Source organism: Prionailurus bengalensis, chromosome C1, assembly GCF_016509475.1.
Source record: "Prionailurus bengalensis isolate Pbe53 chromosome C1, Fcat_Pben_1.1_paternal_pri, whole genome shotgun sequence".
NCBI classification, from domain to species: Eukaryota; Metazoa; Chordata; class Mammalia; order Carnivora; family Felidae; genus Prionailurus; species Prionailurus bengalensis.
The window spans coordinates 95,746,314-95,762,633 of NC_057345.1; the positions used below are offsets into that span (position 1 = coordinate 95,746,314).

A 16,320-nucleotide genomic window follows, 5' to 3' on the forward strand; every position below is an offset into this window, starting at 1 on the left:
TGGACAATAAGCATTCCATTTATTATCCATGCATGGATAATATGGGGAGGACAGGTTCTGTTGTTGCTCTTGACTTGGCTTTGGAGCAGATATGGACACTTTGTGGGGTAGTGTGAACAGCACAAGGCCGGAAGTCTGTCGGGACCGTTTCAATTCCAGCGCTGTGGCTGTGACCTTGGGCAAATTGCTTGACTTCCCAGGGCCTCTCCATGCAGAATAAGAGCAACAGCAGCCACTTCCAGAGTGAGGCGAGAAGGAAACGTGAACGAACGAATGCAAAGATGGCGATAGCGTTGCCCCAGGCCTGGGGATTCTGTTGCCAGCAAATGTCACTCCTAATGGTTTTGTTCTGGCCCAGTTAAAATGAGTTCATTTCCTTGGATCCCTTCTGGCTAACTGATGGGTAAAGAGTTGTTTCTTCTTACTGAACCCCTTGAGCTAGGAACCGGGTCCTCTTCCTTGCTGTGTTTTGATCCTGTCCCGATGCCCGGCCTTTAGGAGATGTTCATAAAATTTTGTTCAGTTGGGTCTGGATTGTTATGACTGGTCCACAAAACAGATGAGTCACAGATGAATGGCCAAGAGGGGACTTGGTTTCCTGCGGAATCATTCAGGACTGGGAGCTGGTGACTTCACCACCCAGTGGGAGGAGCCTTCACCCACACCCACACCCACCCACCCACACACACACACTGAACATATGCACACAGCACCACCATCACCAAGGCAGCCACAGCCAACAGGCCTTCCCTCAGGACTGAAATATCAGAGTTCTGTGGGGAGACAGAAAGGATGGGTAGGGCCTTGCTCCTCCAGAAAGCGCTGCCTCAACTGGCAAACTTCAGGGAGAGTACGAAAGGCCGTTTTTGCGGCCAGACAATCCTGATTCTTCCATGAGCCAGAAGCCTAATCTGGGCAGCCTATGTGACCCCCAAGGGCTTCCACCCACTTACTGGGAAGACAATCATTTCTAGGGTCATTCTGAAGTCTGAAAGACAAGTTGTGCACACTGCCTGGCAGATAGCGAGCGCTCAAGGAAATGAATGAAATTAGCACCTTCCCCTCGTAGCTTCCGCCAACAAAAACTTCTACGATTTGATTGCGTGGGGATCTGAGCGCGATCCCCACCGCCCCCCAATTCCCGCTGTGCTGCTGCTGCGCTAAGCCTCCTCCTCCAGCTTGGTCTCCGGGGGTCCAGGATGCAGGAAGAGCCTTTCTTGTTATTTTTCTTCTCCAATTTGTTAATGCGCCCAGGGCGGGAAGGCGTCTTGCCTCTAATTGCAGCTGTCACCGCCCCCCCCCCCTCCCCTCCATCAAGCGGAGAGGAGCTCAGTCTGGAGGAGCGAGGCGGGGAGAGGGGGAGTGCCTCCAGGGCGGGCCGGCCCAAACAGGGACCCACATTGTCTTTTCCCAAGCAGCGGGCGGTCCCCGCGGGCGTGGGCGGGCCGGCAGCTCCCCGGGGGGGGGGGGGGGGGGGGCCGCGGACAGCCACGTGCGCGGCTCCAGGAAAGCTTTAGGCGCCTCGAGTAGGGAGCGGAGTTGCCGCCCTTCCCCCAGCCGCCGGATCGTGGGGTGGAGCTGCGAATCTAAAACCCGGGGCGTATTTCTTATGGGCCCACCTTGGCCTGGCTGGTGAACGCCCTGTGCCTGCGTCCGGAGCTGGGCGGGGGAGGGAGGTGGTGAGGGGGGCTTTCAGTGCTGGAGGCGGGGTGTTGGGGAAGGAGCTCCTGTGCCTCCAGGGCCCTGCTGCAGCCCTTGGGTCAGCCCTGGGCTGATCTGCCACCTGCCCGCAGGTGGCATATCTAAGCTTGCTTCCTCATCGGGAAAAGGGGGCTAAACTGCCTTACTTGCTTACTCAAAAGGAGATAACGGATATGGGATATGAAAAGGCTTTCAAACTTTAAAGTGCTATACAGATATCTTTCCTGTGCTTTTGAAAAGACATAGGGCTCCCTCGAGTACTCCTTATACATACACTCCTTATTAGGCCCATTTCCCAGGATCCAGGTATGGGCTGAAATCTTGAAGGCCAACAGGGAGAGGTGAGAGTGGGAAATTTCCTCTCTGCTGATCCCTATCCCAGGAGGGCTGGGGTTTCATGCCTGTGCCTGGAGCAGTGCTTTGCCAGGGATGCCAGCGGTTATAAGGTTGGGGACACAGGAGCCAAGGTCTTTATTGGGGGCCTTTCTAGGGGAACATGAGGCCCCAGTGCCCTAATCCATACAGAATGTTTAGTTGGGGCAGTGAAGGAATGTAAGAATTTCCTGGTCTCCTGCCCCATGCCCCTCATCACCTGCAGCCCCAAGGTGAGCACCACTCTCTCAATCTCTCTTTCAGTCCGGGAACCCTCATCTCCCCACCAGCCAGCCCCCACCACAGCCTCTACCAACCACATGCCTGTTAGTCCTACTCCAGACACTCTCGCTTCTTTTCCCTCCTTCCTGGGAAAAAGGAACCCAGAGTTAGGCTTTTGAAAGCCATAGCACCCGCCCCCCTCTCCCCATCCTTCCCAGGGCCCAGCACTGGGGACCTGGACCTTTTGGGTTCAGTCAACGTTCTGTCTCTAGGATTCAGACCCAAACAGCTGTGTTAATATCAAAGCCAGAGGGTGAGGGTTCCAGGGCCTTGGGGCAGCTTGTGGAAGGACTTTCCCCCCTTCTGGGCTCGGCAGTGCTCGGGAAGGGGAAGTGTCCAGAGCCCTTGGAATGGCTCCGCTTCTTGACCTTGTGTGAGCGGGCGGCTCTGGGCTCCGAGGCCGTGGGTGTCACCCAGCCCGGTTTCTCCTTCAGCAGCCTGTCTCGGTCAGGCCGCACGCTGCGCAGGAACTTCCTAAAGATGTTTGCTGTGAGGGCAAACCTGCGGCCCAGCTCCCGGGGCTGGCCCTTCTCCCCCTTGGGCTCCCCTGCCTCCCCCTTCTCCCCACCCTTCTCCAGTTCCGGCAAATCCAGCCAGTTGCCCACCAGGTCCGCAAAAACATTGTCACCTAGGACCAGAGGCTGTCGATTCCGGCCCCGGGACATCAATGTGGAGGTCCAGTCTTCCGGTTCCGCCAGCTCTGGCCCCTGCTGGGCACAGCTTTGGTGCTCTGGGAGCTGTGCTCTGGCCAGGGGGACCAGATCCCTCCCACAGACACTCCTACAGGACGGAAACTTCGTGCCAAAAGGTTGGTTGGAGGAGGAGCAGGCCGTGGGCCTGGCAGGGGCCTGGGGCTGTGTCCGGGGGCTTTCAGGGCAGCCTGGGGCAGGACTCCCTCCAGAGATCTCCAGCTGTTCCAGTGCTGCCTGCACCTGAAGAAGCTTTAGTTCTTGCAGCGCACCCATCATGCAGTTCATCTGATCCTGCAAGCCATCACCCACTTCCTTCATAGACATCTGCAGGGGACAGAAATGCACAGGCCCATGAGCCACGGGGGGCTGGGGAAGCGCTGCCCCTTACTGGCCCTGAACCTAGACGCCCGCCCAAACATACACCTCTGGGGTCATTCCAGCCCTCCACTGACCCCACCTCCACAGGGCCCAGTGCAGTGCAGATGGGAGCTGGGAGAGGAGGAATCTTAACGCCCATATGGCTAGTTAAAGGAAATCATATTAATGGCAGCTAACGTGCTAAGGCAGGTGCTGTCCTCAGCTACATATATGTAAATACAGACACATATATAAATGGATCTGTGGTTAATCTCCCCAACTAGTCTATGAGGCAGTGACTAGTACTAGATGAGGGAACGGAGGCGTGTGAGTAGCTTGCTTGAGACGACACAGATACAAGAGGATGCGCGAAATGGTGGTGGCCGTCTTTGTCTTTTTACGAGGTGCTGCGCCCTCTTTGCGAGCCTCCTTGAGACAACAATGACGATGACGATGATCATGGCCACGAGAAGAGCAGTTTGCGCATGTTCGCTATGTAATAGGAACTGAGCTACCTGCTCTAGGCACATCACGTCTTAAGATCTTTATATAAACCCTGTGAGGTTGCCATTAGTGCTCTCATTTTAGTGAGTTAACCAGGGCGGAGGTGAAGTAACTTGCCTAAGGTCATCTAGGTCATATCGCTGGGCCTTGGACACAGGACACCTTGCTCCAAATGCTATATACCAAGCACTGCCTGCCTCAAGATGGCTGGACAGAGGAGCTGGGCCTTAAGGCTACTCTGCCCTCCCCAGGGCGCTGGAGGAGGCTGGAGGACATGAGGGCAAGACAAGGAGCTCAGATTCCCGAAGGAAAAGGCTAGGCCGGGGGCTTCCTTTCACTGCTGTGCACATCTGGCCGCTCAGGAGAGAGACAAGGAGGCCAGGATGCTCCTGTGTGCAGAAGCCCTTCCCGGCCCTTCTCTGCCTTCCCCCTCTCAGCTGCACTTACACTTGGCTCCGGTGCTTTTCCTGCCTTCTCAGCCCAAGTGGCTGCCCCGCTCTGGCCAAGAGTGGGGACCCTGGGGGCCAGCCCTCCAGCCCCTTTGCGGGTGTCGAAGGCACGAGTCCCAGGTGCCAGCTGGAAGGGGCTGAGAGGCTGACTTGGGTGAGGGCCGAGTTTGGAGGCGGGCAGGGGATGCGTGGTCTGATAACATTCACGGCCCAAGCTGCCCTCGTCCTGCCGGCTCCCTCCCCGGATCTGCTCGTGTTACCAACAGCAAAAGCCCTCGCGTGAGGGGACCATCTGTTTCTTAAGCCCCCCAGAGACCCGTGGGGATCATCTTACCGCCCAGCCTGGTCGTAATGCACAGAACTAAGCCCACGGGGTGCAGGGGTGGAGGGATTGGGAGGGCGGGCACAGAGGCACTGCACTGGCAGCTGACACTCTCAGGCTTTGCGGTCAAACCCTCACCTGGCAACCCCGACCCTGGCAGGGGCAGGGGCAGGGGACCAGGCCAGGCTCTCCTGAGCCAGCAGCACTAAGCAGCTGGAGGACTGAGTGTCCCTGAAGGCAAGGAGGCCTCAGCTGAGTGTGGTGGGTGGGAGCCCTGGAGACCCTGGGATTTGCCAGACCCTCCCCCCCCCCCCCCCCCGAAGCGGGCTCCGTTGGAGTGGCAGCTATGACAGCCTGTGAGGTGGCTGCGCTTGCCAATGGCCCATTGCTCTGACCTCTTTGGCTTCCGGCCTCTTGAGACCTTCCTTTTGGAGGCATTTCAGCGCAGCTGGGAAGACCCAGGGCAGAGTCAGAGGAGACCCTAAGCCTCAAACCAACCTCCTTGAGGTCCCTTCCCGCAAACTGCTTCTCTGACTTCCCTTTTTCTGCCCCTTCTCTCATACCCCTTTCCTTGTCACCCCAACCTGGACCTCAGAGTCCCGTTTGGCTTTTGTTTCCACCTTCTGCCCCTCTTCCTGTCCCCAGAGGTCTCACATCTGCTTTTCCATCTCCTGGAATGCAGAACCCTCCTCGAAGGCCTTCCGGCCACCAGCTCAGTCTTCCCACACTCCTGTGATCCTGTCACTTGCCACTCAGAAGCATGTCACTGTTCCCATATGCATACCCCCTGCTGCTGTCAGAACGTCATCAGTGACACCCCAAGTGCCTTTGTCTATCGTGCTACTTCTGTACGCGGCCCAGCCCCTCCCCCCGCCTCCACGTTTCAATGCTCAGTTGCTCATGAAACATTCACTGAGCATTTCCCATCGAGGGCAGGGTCTGAGATCTACACGTTGTTATGCCTCCCCAGAACCCAGCTAGCACCTTGCCCCTGTGACACACCCATAAAACATCTATTGAGTACCACTGAATACCCCAAGTCCTGTGTCTCCAGACCTGCTGCCCTCAGGCAGTAATGCACTCCTCAGAAAGAGTCAGGGACACCGCTCAAGGCTTCATTTCACCAACAGGCGAGAAGCCTCAACTTGCAGGCATCCTTCCAGAAGGCTGAACACAGTCCAGGTCAGAGGCAGTGAGAGGAATGAAATGACCCCATTCAGTCTCTTCCAGTATGGAAAAATCCTGAAGACATAATGCTGACATTTTGTACCATTTTCCAGTGAGAATGAATGTGTGGGTATGTATGAATTTGGGACTGCTCATAACACAGAGGCCCCAGTCAAGTCAACAGGAGGTGAAATTAGACCCCTATGGAAAATGATATTCTGTATTGGTTAAGGTCTTGGTTTCTAGAGACAAATGGAACAGGGTTCAAATCCCAGCTCTGCCACATAGCAGCAGCTGTGTGGCCGGGACGGTTATTTAAATCGTTTTTCAACTTCTCCATTCTTCAAAATGGGAATAGGAGTTTCTGCCTTACGCAGCTCTGGACAGATTAGGTGACGTAATGAGTGTTTATACGTGGCTTGGAGGTGAGTTTTGGTGGTTATCTTAAGACTTCCTGAGAACTTCCAGAACACGTCTTCCTCAGTGGACCTTAACACACAGTCGTGACAGGACTCCATTCATCTACCTGGTGGGATCAAGGAGAAACGCAGCTCTTGTCCTGTCCCTTCTGTCCTCCCACCGGCCCCCTCCAAAGGAAGAGCAAGGAAGGAAAGGAAAGCTCCGCATCCTCTTGCCCACCGGCGAGGGTGCTGACACTGAGGGCAGAAGGCAGCTGTGAGAAGGAGGACGAGAGAAGGAGGAAGTGTGGGAAGCGGGGAGGGCCGGGGGAAGTGGGGAGGCAGGAGCATCAGCTGGGTCTTGACTGAGAGGAGCTGCCTTTCCTGGCCCCAAGGGGGAATGATGTCACCCAGGGAGAAAGAGCCAGAGGGCAAGCTGCTGTCTTCGGGGCGTGGGACCTTCTCAGATCCCAGGGTTTCTCCTGCCTCGGGAACCCAAGATGGAGCAGCGTGGGGTGGGAGCAGAGGAGAAGGAGCCAGAGAAAATCCCAACTAGAAATGGTCGTCACTAATCCCAATCGCTAGGCTGTAGGGGACTGAGTTCCTCTCTGGCCTCCCAGTGCCAGGGCTTCCGGTGCTCCCTCAGGACAGGGACCCAGTCATACCCAGCTTGCCCTCAGGGGTCGGGTGGACAGGTCCTAAGAGGATCTAATTGGTTTGATTAGTCCGTGTGGCAGTGGGTCTAGCAGCCACCCCCCCCCCCCCGCCCCCGTGCCCACCCCCAATCACATTCACTGCCGCGCGCAGGCGCAGGAGCTGGCCTGTTCCACCATCGAACATACTGCCCCTGACAGCATATCCCAGAGACGGGTGTGGGGCTCCTTGCAGAGAAAGACCACGGAAGTTCTTTCCTCTTCGCAGGCCTCCTCACAAGCACAACCGCCACCACCCACCTCCTAGCCCCCCAGCACCTCCTGGGCCTCGAAATGTTTCATTCTAAATATGGTCTTCATGTCAAACTTTAGTCTCTCCTGGTGCAGTTGAATCCAGCTGGATGGGCGCTGGGCACCTTCTTGGCGTTTGTGAGGAGCCCCAGGGGAGTCCTAGCTGCCTAACTGGGCCGCATGACCTCGGGCAGAGGGCTGTGGCTGTGAAATGCTGATCCCCTGTGTGTATGCGGTGTGCATCCTTCCGTCGTGCTTTGCTGGACCCCACGGTGACTCTGGCAAGCTGGTGACCCTGCTTTATGGATGAAGAAACGGGATCCGAGATGCTCGTTTTCTTCCTCGACATTCTTCCCTGGACTTCCTGCGTGGTTTTCACCATATCTCCTCATCACCTAGTCTCCCATTTAATGCTTTACATAAATCTGTTTGTATACATAAATGCATTTCTGTAGGAACTTATAGGAAACGCATAGCACTTGCCATAAACAGAGAGTAAGGATCTAAAACGAAAAGGTTTTCATCTGAGTATCAGATCTTAATGTCTTCCTGAGCGCCCCTGGTGGAAATGTGGATCTATTGCCTGGGGTTCCAAAACTGGGAAGGATTCCTGGGAGGACTGGGACCCCAAGCCTGGCCCTCTTGCTCCAGCCCAGTGGGCCTTCCGAGTCATCACGATCTGACTTCTCAGCCTCGCGGGGTTGTTGAGAGAAGAAACCAGGATAGCCAATCTGACATGCAAAGTGCAATTACCATCATACGGGGAGGAAGAGCACGAAGTCTTGGAGGGACTCCAAGACCTAATTCAGTTCCTTTCCACTGACAGCGCCTCTTCATTGAATCATCTGAAGAAGGAAAAAGCACTGTCTGTCTGGAGCTGAGGGGGAAGATGCCGCCAGGAAGCAGACCCGGCCATCCTGGCCCTGCAGCACTGAGCCTTCGAGGGGTAGGGGTAGTGTGGGGTCAGCTGCCCATGGACAGCACCGTCCCCCTTGGCACTCGCTGGGCCTTTGTGGTATGGGAGGCATGGGGATGGGAAAGTGACACCAGCATCCTCGGCAACCTTCCCAAGCCCTCTCCTAGGCCCCTGACTGATCCCACAGCTGCGCCCTCCATCCGTCCATCTCACGCCCTCTCCCCGCTCAGCCAGAATCCTTTGACGCGGGCTCCAGCTTTGCCCGCGGACCTGGCAGTGGGCCCTGCCTCGCTGCCCCCACCCCCATTACTCACAAGATCCCCACACAGTTCCTTTCAGCCCCTCTGGAAGCTACAAGGAGGTTCAGGGCCGGAAACGGGAAAAGGCCCCGCTTTTGCCAAGTGGCCCATTCTGCAGTCCAGTGAATAGGGACCTTCACAGTCCCTTGCTCTTGGCGGGAACGCACGACAGGAAGGTAAAATAGAAACTGTGCCAAAGAGCTGGAGGAGGGAGGAGGGTAAAGAAAGAAGGAAGTGTGAAATGGGTGAGCCCGCTCTCGACGGAACCATCTACAGGGACCCGTGCGTTTGGGCAAGAGGCAGACACGTGGAGAGAGGGGCCCAGTCTCGCCCTGCGGGGAGCTTGCCTCTCAGCCTCACCACGCCCTTCGCCCTTGACAGCTTTAGCTCCTCTCCAAAGCAGGCAGTCCCAATTCCTTGGGCATCCAGGGGGCCTCCAGAAGTAACCTTCCTCTTCGTTCTTGTTCAGGCCTTCATACTCTCCTTCATGGGCTCTTGTGATAACCACCTAACTCAGCCTCTGCCTCCATTTCCTCCCCTCCACCCACCACCCTCCGCCCCAGACCACCCACCTCCTGGATCCCAGGGCACTGTTCTCGGCCTGCTTCTTGCAGTGCATAGAGGGAAGAGCGGACTTTTTAGCATGGCATTCAAGGTGCCCCATAGACTGCTCTCAACAACTCTTTCAGCCCCGTTGCTCACTCTTTCTCAGCACATACCCTATGTTCTACCAGACGGAAGTGGTCTTCGAACATCCCCGCCAGAAGGCATCCGGACGTCCTTGCTACTTCCATCTTGGTGCCTTTCACTCCTGTTGTTTCATGATCTGCCTGGAATGCGGTTTTCCTCCCCGTCGCATCCCTGCTTATCCCTCAAGGTCAAGCTCAAATGCTACTTCTTCCACAAAGCTTTTCCCGATCCCCTGGCTGGAGGTCATTTCTCCCTTCTCAGAGCACTGAACTCGCGCTTCTCACGTAGCAAGCACCCTCTCTCTGCTGGACACATGCATGCATGCATGGGTTACGAGTGCAAGCTTTGCAGTCAGGCTGGCTGGGTTTGAGCCCTAGCTCTGCTGCGTACCAGCTCGATGACCTTGGCCAAGTCACTTGACCTCCCCATGTCTCATTTATAAAATGAGAACAATGGAAGTACAACGTCTCCAAGTTGCTTTGGCAATTAAGTGACATGATACATTATATGTCTAGCATATCAATAAATGTTAACATCAACACTTATTATTATTATTATTATTATCATCATCATCTCCCCTATTGAACTGCGAGTTCCCTGAAAGCGGAATCTGTGTCTGTTTATATTTGTAACTACAGTACCAGTGTCTGGTAAAGTGCTTTAAACATAGGGCAAGTTCCATTAATGTGTTCTGTGAATGAATGACTCATGCACACCAGCCCGATCAATCCATCCAGTGTTTGCTGAGCGCCTACAACACAATGTGCGTGGTATTATGTGCTAAGGACAGGCATCAATCATTTAATCTTAACAGCAGCTGTAGCAGGTAGGTATTTAAAAAAACCCATTTTACAGATGAGAAAAACAAGGCACAGAGGGGTTAAGTAATCTGCCTGGGTCACATCCTGAGCCAGGATGGAATTCAAGTTGGCTTGCCCCCGAATCCCATGCTCCACACTCCTTGCTTACGGACCCGACCCCAGCTCTAAACATCAAAGGAGGCCGAGAACTGAAGGCTATTCCTCCCATATCTCTTCATCACTTTCTTTGCTCCTTTTCTTGCCTTTAGGTCCTGGTCCTCCTCCACATGTCAGAATCTCCTGACCTTGTGGCCAGGTAACTGCCTTCTAGGAATACCAAGTTGTTCTAGAAGGACCTTCTCCAGGCCAAGAGAAGCCCCTCTGCTGCTTCATCATGCCTAAGCTAGGACGGATATTGCAGGAGGTGGCCTCCATCAACCTCCTCCTCCTCCAGGAAGCCTTCCTGGCATGTCTGGACTTCATGAGCCCCTATCACCCAACCTTTACACACTCTATTCGCTTTCCACTGATACTGACTCATGAGGCAAACCCTGTGAGCATCTTATGTCTGCTTCTTCTGTGTTTCTGTGTCTACCCCATTTGTTGGAAGCCCTCAAGGGAGGAGCGTGTAGGAACAGCTGGTCCCAAGGCCTTGTGTTCGTGCAGGGCCCCTCTGTGGTGGCTGGAGGGGAGAGAGATATGTTCCCTGCTGGGTTGTTGCAGCCCTGACCCCCTCATCCTAATGAAGAAGTGTGTCAGCTGCTGCTACTCTCCTGCCACATTTCATCCCTGAAACCTGATCTCTGTCCTCTTCGAGGCAGGGGGAAAAGGCCAGTTCTCTAGACATCAAGCTAATCAAGCCAGGATCCCCAAACCCTTAGCCTCCCCGCCCCCCCACAGTGCTCACTTGTTAGAGTGCAATTTTTTTTAACTCTTTTAAATGTTTTATTTATTTTTGAGAGACAGAGAGAGACAGAGACAGAGTGTGAGCAGGGGAGGGGTAGAGAGAGGGAGACACAGAATCCGAAGCAGGCTCCAGGCTTCGAGCTGTCAGCACAGAGCCCGACACTGTGAGATCATGACCTGAGCCCAAGTCAGACGCCCCTACAGTGTGAATTTTCTGCTCCACGAAATTAAGGAATTCTGTTACTTTGGTCTTCAGGAACACACTTTTCTCATCTAGATTTTCTGAGCCAAGGACAGGGCCACAGAACACCCTTAACAAAAATTATTTTACGACCTGTTAATGTTTCCTTTTCCAGCAGGTTAACCCAGCGTCTGTAGGACGCAGGCTTCTTGAAGGGATTTAGTGGCATAAATGAATGTAGAACTCGACAAGTATTACATGAGTGTCCTTCCTGGGCATCTACTAACCTAAGGACAAAGCCAGGCAACACACAGTCTTCCTCTGTGGCGGTGGGGAAGATTCTGCCTAGGATAAACACACAAGCCCTACTGCCTGCCCCCACCCTCACCAGCTCATGACATAAAACGACTGTATGCCTGTTACAGACCTGGGGTATAAAAAGCAAGAACCTTCCACCCCAGTCACAACCAAGGTGCACTGAATTCAATCCCCACAGTCCTTAGAGGAGCCAAAGGGCCCAGACAGGCTAACTCAGCTCTACTTTCTTCTTTACTCCCATTGGCAAAACTGAGGCACTGAGATGTGGTTCAGCTGCCTAAGCACTGGGCTGAGGTGTCAGGGAGTGAGTGAGACTCTAATACCTCTGCCTGTCACTCTGCTCTGTCTCACTTCTGGGCAGACTGGCACCGGGGAGGAGGCGGGGCACCAAGGGGGGGGGGGAGGGTGCAGAACTCTCCCATCTGAGTGTCATTCTGGGCCCCAGGCCAGGCATTTGGCTTCCTCGCCAAGGGAGTCAAAGGCTGAAGCTGCTCAGACAAAGGGCCAAATGAAAGCTAATGGGGAGCTCAGTGACTTCAGCCTCTCCCCTTCCTCCTCCCGGGGACTGGGGGCTCAAGTCCTTGGCAGGAGAGGGTGCAAATCAAGACCTGGAGCTCAGTTCAGTGCAGATTCCTATTTGCCTTTTTTATTCTCCTGGCATCCACAGACTGTCTTCCTCCCCTCACCCCCCCTCCCACCTAGGGTGCTATAAAAAATGCAAATCAGTAGGATTTTAAAATTCAAGCCTATGCCAGGAACACCCACAAACCCTCTATTAAGGCATATCCTGAGGTGGGTGGTGTGGTCCCAGATTCCAAGCATAAAAAGAGGACTCTATTCGATTCTCTTTTTTTCAGCATGGGCCTTGGACTTCAGACATTATCTGTGATGACCTTGACCTTTCTTTCTGGTATTGGACAAATGAATGGGAAGAGTCAGAATTGTGTATGTGTGGACTGGGGCTGACCATCTGAAACTGACACGAGAAGCATGTGAAAATGAGGGTGGGAAGGAACACGGTGGAGACTCTTCTGTCCCTCCCAGAAGCAGCATTTCTCTGGGTAACTTTACCATCTGTGTGTCACCACAAAAAGGGCTTGAGGAGGAAGTCCCAGAGAATTGACCATTGACCTGAGAAGGCAGACCCTGGAGTGGGACAGACAGGAAGAGTGCCTGGAAGCCTTGACCAGGAAGCATCAGTGAGAACACCTGCTCTGCAAGCTGCCCTCCCCCCCCAAAACTGGCCCCAGATACAGCTGCCAAGTTTCCGGGGGTGGGTGGGGGGGAGCTGCTGGAAGGGAGTGTAGAGTTTACAGGCCTTAGTGGGAGAGTCTGTCACGGAACCTGGAGAGTCATGGGTCCAGGTCTGCTGTTGGGAGCCTGGGCGTCCCTGGCTTTGGAAAGTGGGAAGAAAGAGGACGGGAGAAAAGTGAGGAGTGGAGAGGTCCACTCCAAGAGACACTAAAGGGGACAAAAAGAGGCAGGGGCAAAGACACGGGAAGGAGCTGGGTGGACAGAGAGGTGGGCCCGGGGGCCGGGGTGGGGGGTGTGCATATCTGTGTGAATTCGGGTGGTTGCAGGAACAGGAAAGGTGGCAGGTGTGTGTGGGGGGGGTTGGGGGTGGTATATGAAATCGGCGAGAATCAGCCTCACAGAGCTTTGGAAGCACCCCGCCCCCGACTTGGGTGATGCCCGGGTCCCAGACTGAGATCCGTCTCCCGACCTCTGCACCCCTGGCCTCCGCACGCTCCCTCCGCACTCCCCACGCCCAGCCCCGACATCTGGCCGGGCCCCCGCAGCTCCGCTCGCTATCTGCCAGGCGGCGCCCCTCCTCCGGCGCGGGGCCCTCCCCCGCCCTTCCAGCTGCCAGCCCCCTCCCTGCTGGCAGACAAGCCCGGGCAGACAGCCGGCCCAGCCTGCCCCCGCAGCCGCGCCAGCTCTGCCAAGCCCGGCGGGGCTGGGGGCCCCAGGCGGTGCCAGCTCCCCGCGAGCCAGCGGTCCCCGGCTGCCCTCCGGCCCGCGCGCCCGGCCCCTGCTCCCCGCGCCCCGCCTGCCCCGCGCGCTCCACGGCGCCCCGAGCGGCCCCAGAAGCCGGCCCGGGCGTCCCGCTCCCGCGCGTCTGTCCGTCTGGGAGTGTGCCCCCGTTTCTCCAGCGACTTCCCTGGGCGCATTTCAGTCTGGGTTTGGGGTCGCTAGGTCTCCGTCACTTGCTCGCGTCTGCCTCACTCACAAATCTTCGCTCCAAGTTTCCTCGCGGCCCTTTCCCTCGGGACAGGCCCTGCCTTCTGCCTGCCCGTCCCCTCCTCTCTGGCTTTCCCCCGCCCGAATACTCCCAGCTCCCCGGCCGGCCCGGGGCGGGGGCCAGGTGCCGTCGGGGCGGAGCAGTCCTCCCGGCCCCCGGCGCCTGCTGCGCTCTTACCAGCTCCTGCTTGAGGCGGCGCAAATAGCAGTCCATTTCCCTGCTCTCTTCCTCCTGCGCCCATTTGCCGGGCTCGGCTCCACAAGAGCGTCCCCGGGTGGGAACACCGGCCCCCGGCCCCCGCGCTCCGCGCCTCTCTTAGGGCCGAGCCGAGCCTCTGCTCCAAGGCCCGGACTTAGAGCAGCTTCCCTGGCTGGCGCGGCGCGCGGTCCGTGCGGGGGGCGGAGGAAAAGTGCGACAGCCTATGAGAATTCAGGGGGGATGCCTTCAGCCAATGAGAAGGTCGCACGGGGGGGCGCGGGCTGGGCTGCAGCGAGTGGATCCAGCAGCGGGTGGTCGCACAGGGCTAGGGCAGCCGCTGCTGGGGGCTGGCCGCGGGACACCTAGTCCTGGCCCACGCGGCTGGGGGTATCGTGCCGCCAGATTGTACCGACGTCCCCCAACAAAGCACGTGACCCCCGTTTGGTGATAAAGAGAGAGCACCGTCTTATGAGTGGGCATTAGGAAGCGGCCTCAGTAAGAGTGCCTTAGTTTCAACCCTGTTTCCCAAACTCCGATCAGAAAAGGAACATCCTCCACCAAAGCAGCCAATCAGCAGTTCTTTTGAACTCTGGAAGTGTGCTGGAAGTCTGGAAGTGTGGGTCCGTCTCACCTCCAAGTGTAGGCTCCTCCCAGCCCAGTCTTCATCGTGGAGCTGAGGAGCCGCTGCTTGGTCCACAGACTTATTTAACACAAGGCTGTTAGAGGCTCTGCTGACTCCCCGCCACGTGTAAGTCTGGGGTATGATACCGAATTAAGACAGGCAAGGTCTCTGCTCTCAAGAACGTGCGTGGGGTAGCGGAAGGGGAGGGATGAGACACGTTAAAATAAATAAACACGGTACTCTCCAGTAGTGATTCTTTGTGAAAACATGAAACAGGGTAGTAGAATGGGGGGCTGCTTTCAGTAGGGTGGGCGGGGAGTGGAGGAATAGGCCTTTCTCTTCCCCCGTATTCCATAAGCGTCAGTTATCCTAACTCTTGCTCAAGGGACTGGGAGGGGGGACGACTCCAAGCTGCTCGGGTTCTATTCAATGGACACAGGAGTTGCGGCAGGTGGACCCAAGAGGGGCCGCAGGCCGGCCTGGGTGCTCCTTCCAGCGGAGCTCTGGACCAGCCTCCGCGTGCGGCCAGGATTACTGGTCCCTCCCCGCGCCCAGGCGCCGCGCCACCCTCCCTGGCCCGCGGGGGACGGTGTTGCAGGGCCCGAGAGTAATTAGGGTAATTAGCGACGTGTTATCTCAAGACAATTAACGGGAGAAAGTTTGCCCCAGGCAGAATTTGGGGTCTCCGAGACAGAACCTTGCAGACGCGTGAGAAGGTGCAGAGGGAATGCAGGCGCTGCGGTCATTCATTCTGATCCTGGTCAGGAAAGGGTGCCACTCCTGCTTACTATTGAAAGACAAGGGGCGGGTTGGGGGGGGGGGGGTGCGTAAAAACGAACATCTTTAGAAATGAAGACTCTACAGAGTCCCTTCGGATGTCTCCACTTAACCCCAGCTCCTCAATTACAGGGGATCTCACCCATGTCTTTTGTCCTAGACCTGAGTGCCCCTCTTTGGACAAAGCTGAGGCAGCGGTAGCGGATGGATGGAGAAAAGAAAGAAGAGGCGTAGATGGGTGAGAACTCCCTCGGAAGTCTGAGTCTCAGTGGCCGTATGCTAAGCCCTAAGCCCGGGTGCTAAGCCCTAAGCCCGGGTGCCTGGGATCCCTTCGGGGTCCCTGCTCAGGATCCAGCGTGGATCAGAAACCCCCACTGTTGCAGGAAGGAGCTGAGAATCAATCTACAGAGGTGTTTCCAAGCTACCGAGCTTGAATCACCATTTACTTCTGCTCTCCGGGTCTTTCCGTTACCTGAGTGAGTCTGGCCTCTCCAGTCCGCGTGGTCCTGCGACCCACTCACAGGCTTCCTTGTAGTTGGGAGACAGAGATTCCCAAGGGGACACTCCCGTGGTACCCAAAGCATGTTCACAGTGGGAGCCACCCCCAAGGACGGAGCTGCGGTCCCCAGACCTGCTGAACCATTCTGGAGTTGAGTCTTTTTGGTTGGGGATAGAAAGGGGGACCTGGCCGCTAACATAATCCACACATAGTCTTACGTGGGAGAACCACCACAGAAGAGTTCCCCAGCCCTGCGGGCCTTGCTCACTCTGAGATCTCTAGCACCCAGCACAGTGACTGCTGCAGGAGGCAGAGTAAACGTTTGTGAGTCTGTGGTTCCCATAGTCTTTAGAGGCAAGTTTAAGCCTGGGTTTTGCCATCCCTGAGAGCACTTGGACTGGGGTCCTCTTGGAAGGTAAGAGGGTGGCTGTAGTTCAAACTCCAAGAGGTGCAGGCTGATCTGGTAACAAGTTTAGACTGGGTGGTTGGGTGTCCTAGGCCTCTGACAGCACAGTTGTCCTCACACAGATGCTTCCCTGTTCCTGGCCTCAGTTTCTCTTGCTTCTAGTTAAACCTATGTGAGTCTAATTAACACTTTTACACTCCTTACAAAACTCTATTTTGACAACAATCTGTGAAGTAGTCAGGACAAGAGGAATCCATCTCAGAGATGAAGAATATATT

General features: G+C 55.9%; 1 protein-coding gene across 1 annotated transcript; it reads right to left on the reverse strand.

The window, feature by feature from the left end:
• INKA2 (inka box actin regulator 2) lies at positions 1 to 13,926 on the reverse strand. Its single transcript, XM_043575846.1, has 2 exons — positions 13,718 to 13,926; positions 1 to 3,371 (listed from the first exon to the last, which is right to left on the reverse strand). Exons 1-2 carry the CDS (start codon positions 13,751 to 13,753, stop codon positions 2,571 to 2,573), a joined length of 837 nt encoding a protein of 278 aa, XP_043431781.1. The 5' UTR covers positions 13,754 to 13,926; the 3' UTR covers positions 1 to 2,570.
• Between the last annotated feature and the right edge of the window lie 2,394 nt (positions 13,927 to 16,320).

Bases quoted from the DNA above. Each gene is read 5' to 3' on its own strand.
- INKA2 (XM_043575846.1), bottom strand. From the start codon at position 13,753: ATGGACTGCTATTTGCGCCGCCTCAAGCAGGAGCTG. The intron at 3,372-13,717 runs GTAAGAGCGCAG...TGTCCCCTGCAG, and splicing joins GCCGCCTCAAGCAGGAGCTG to ATGTCTATGAAGGAAGTGGG.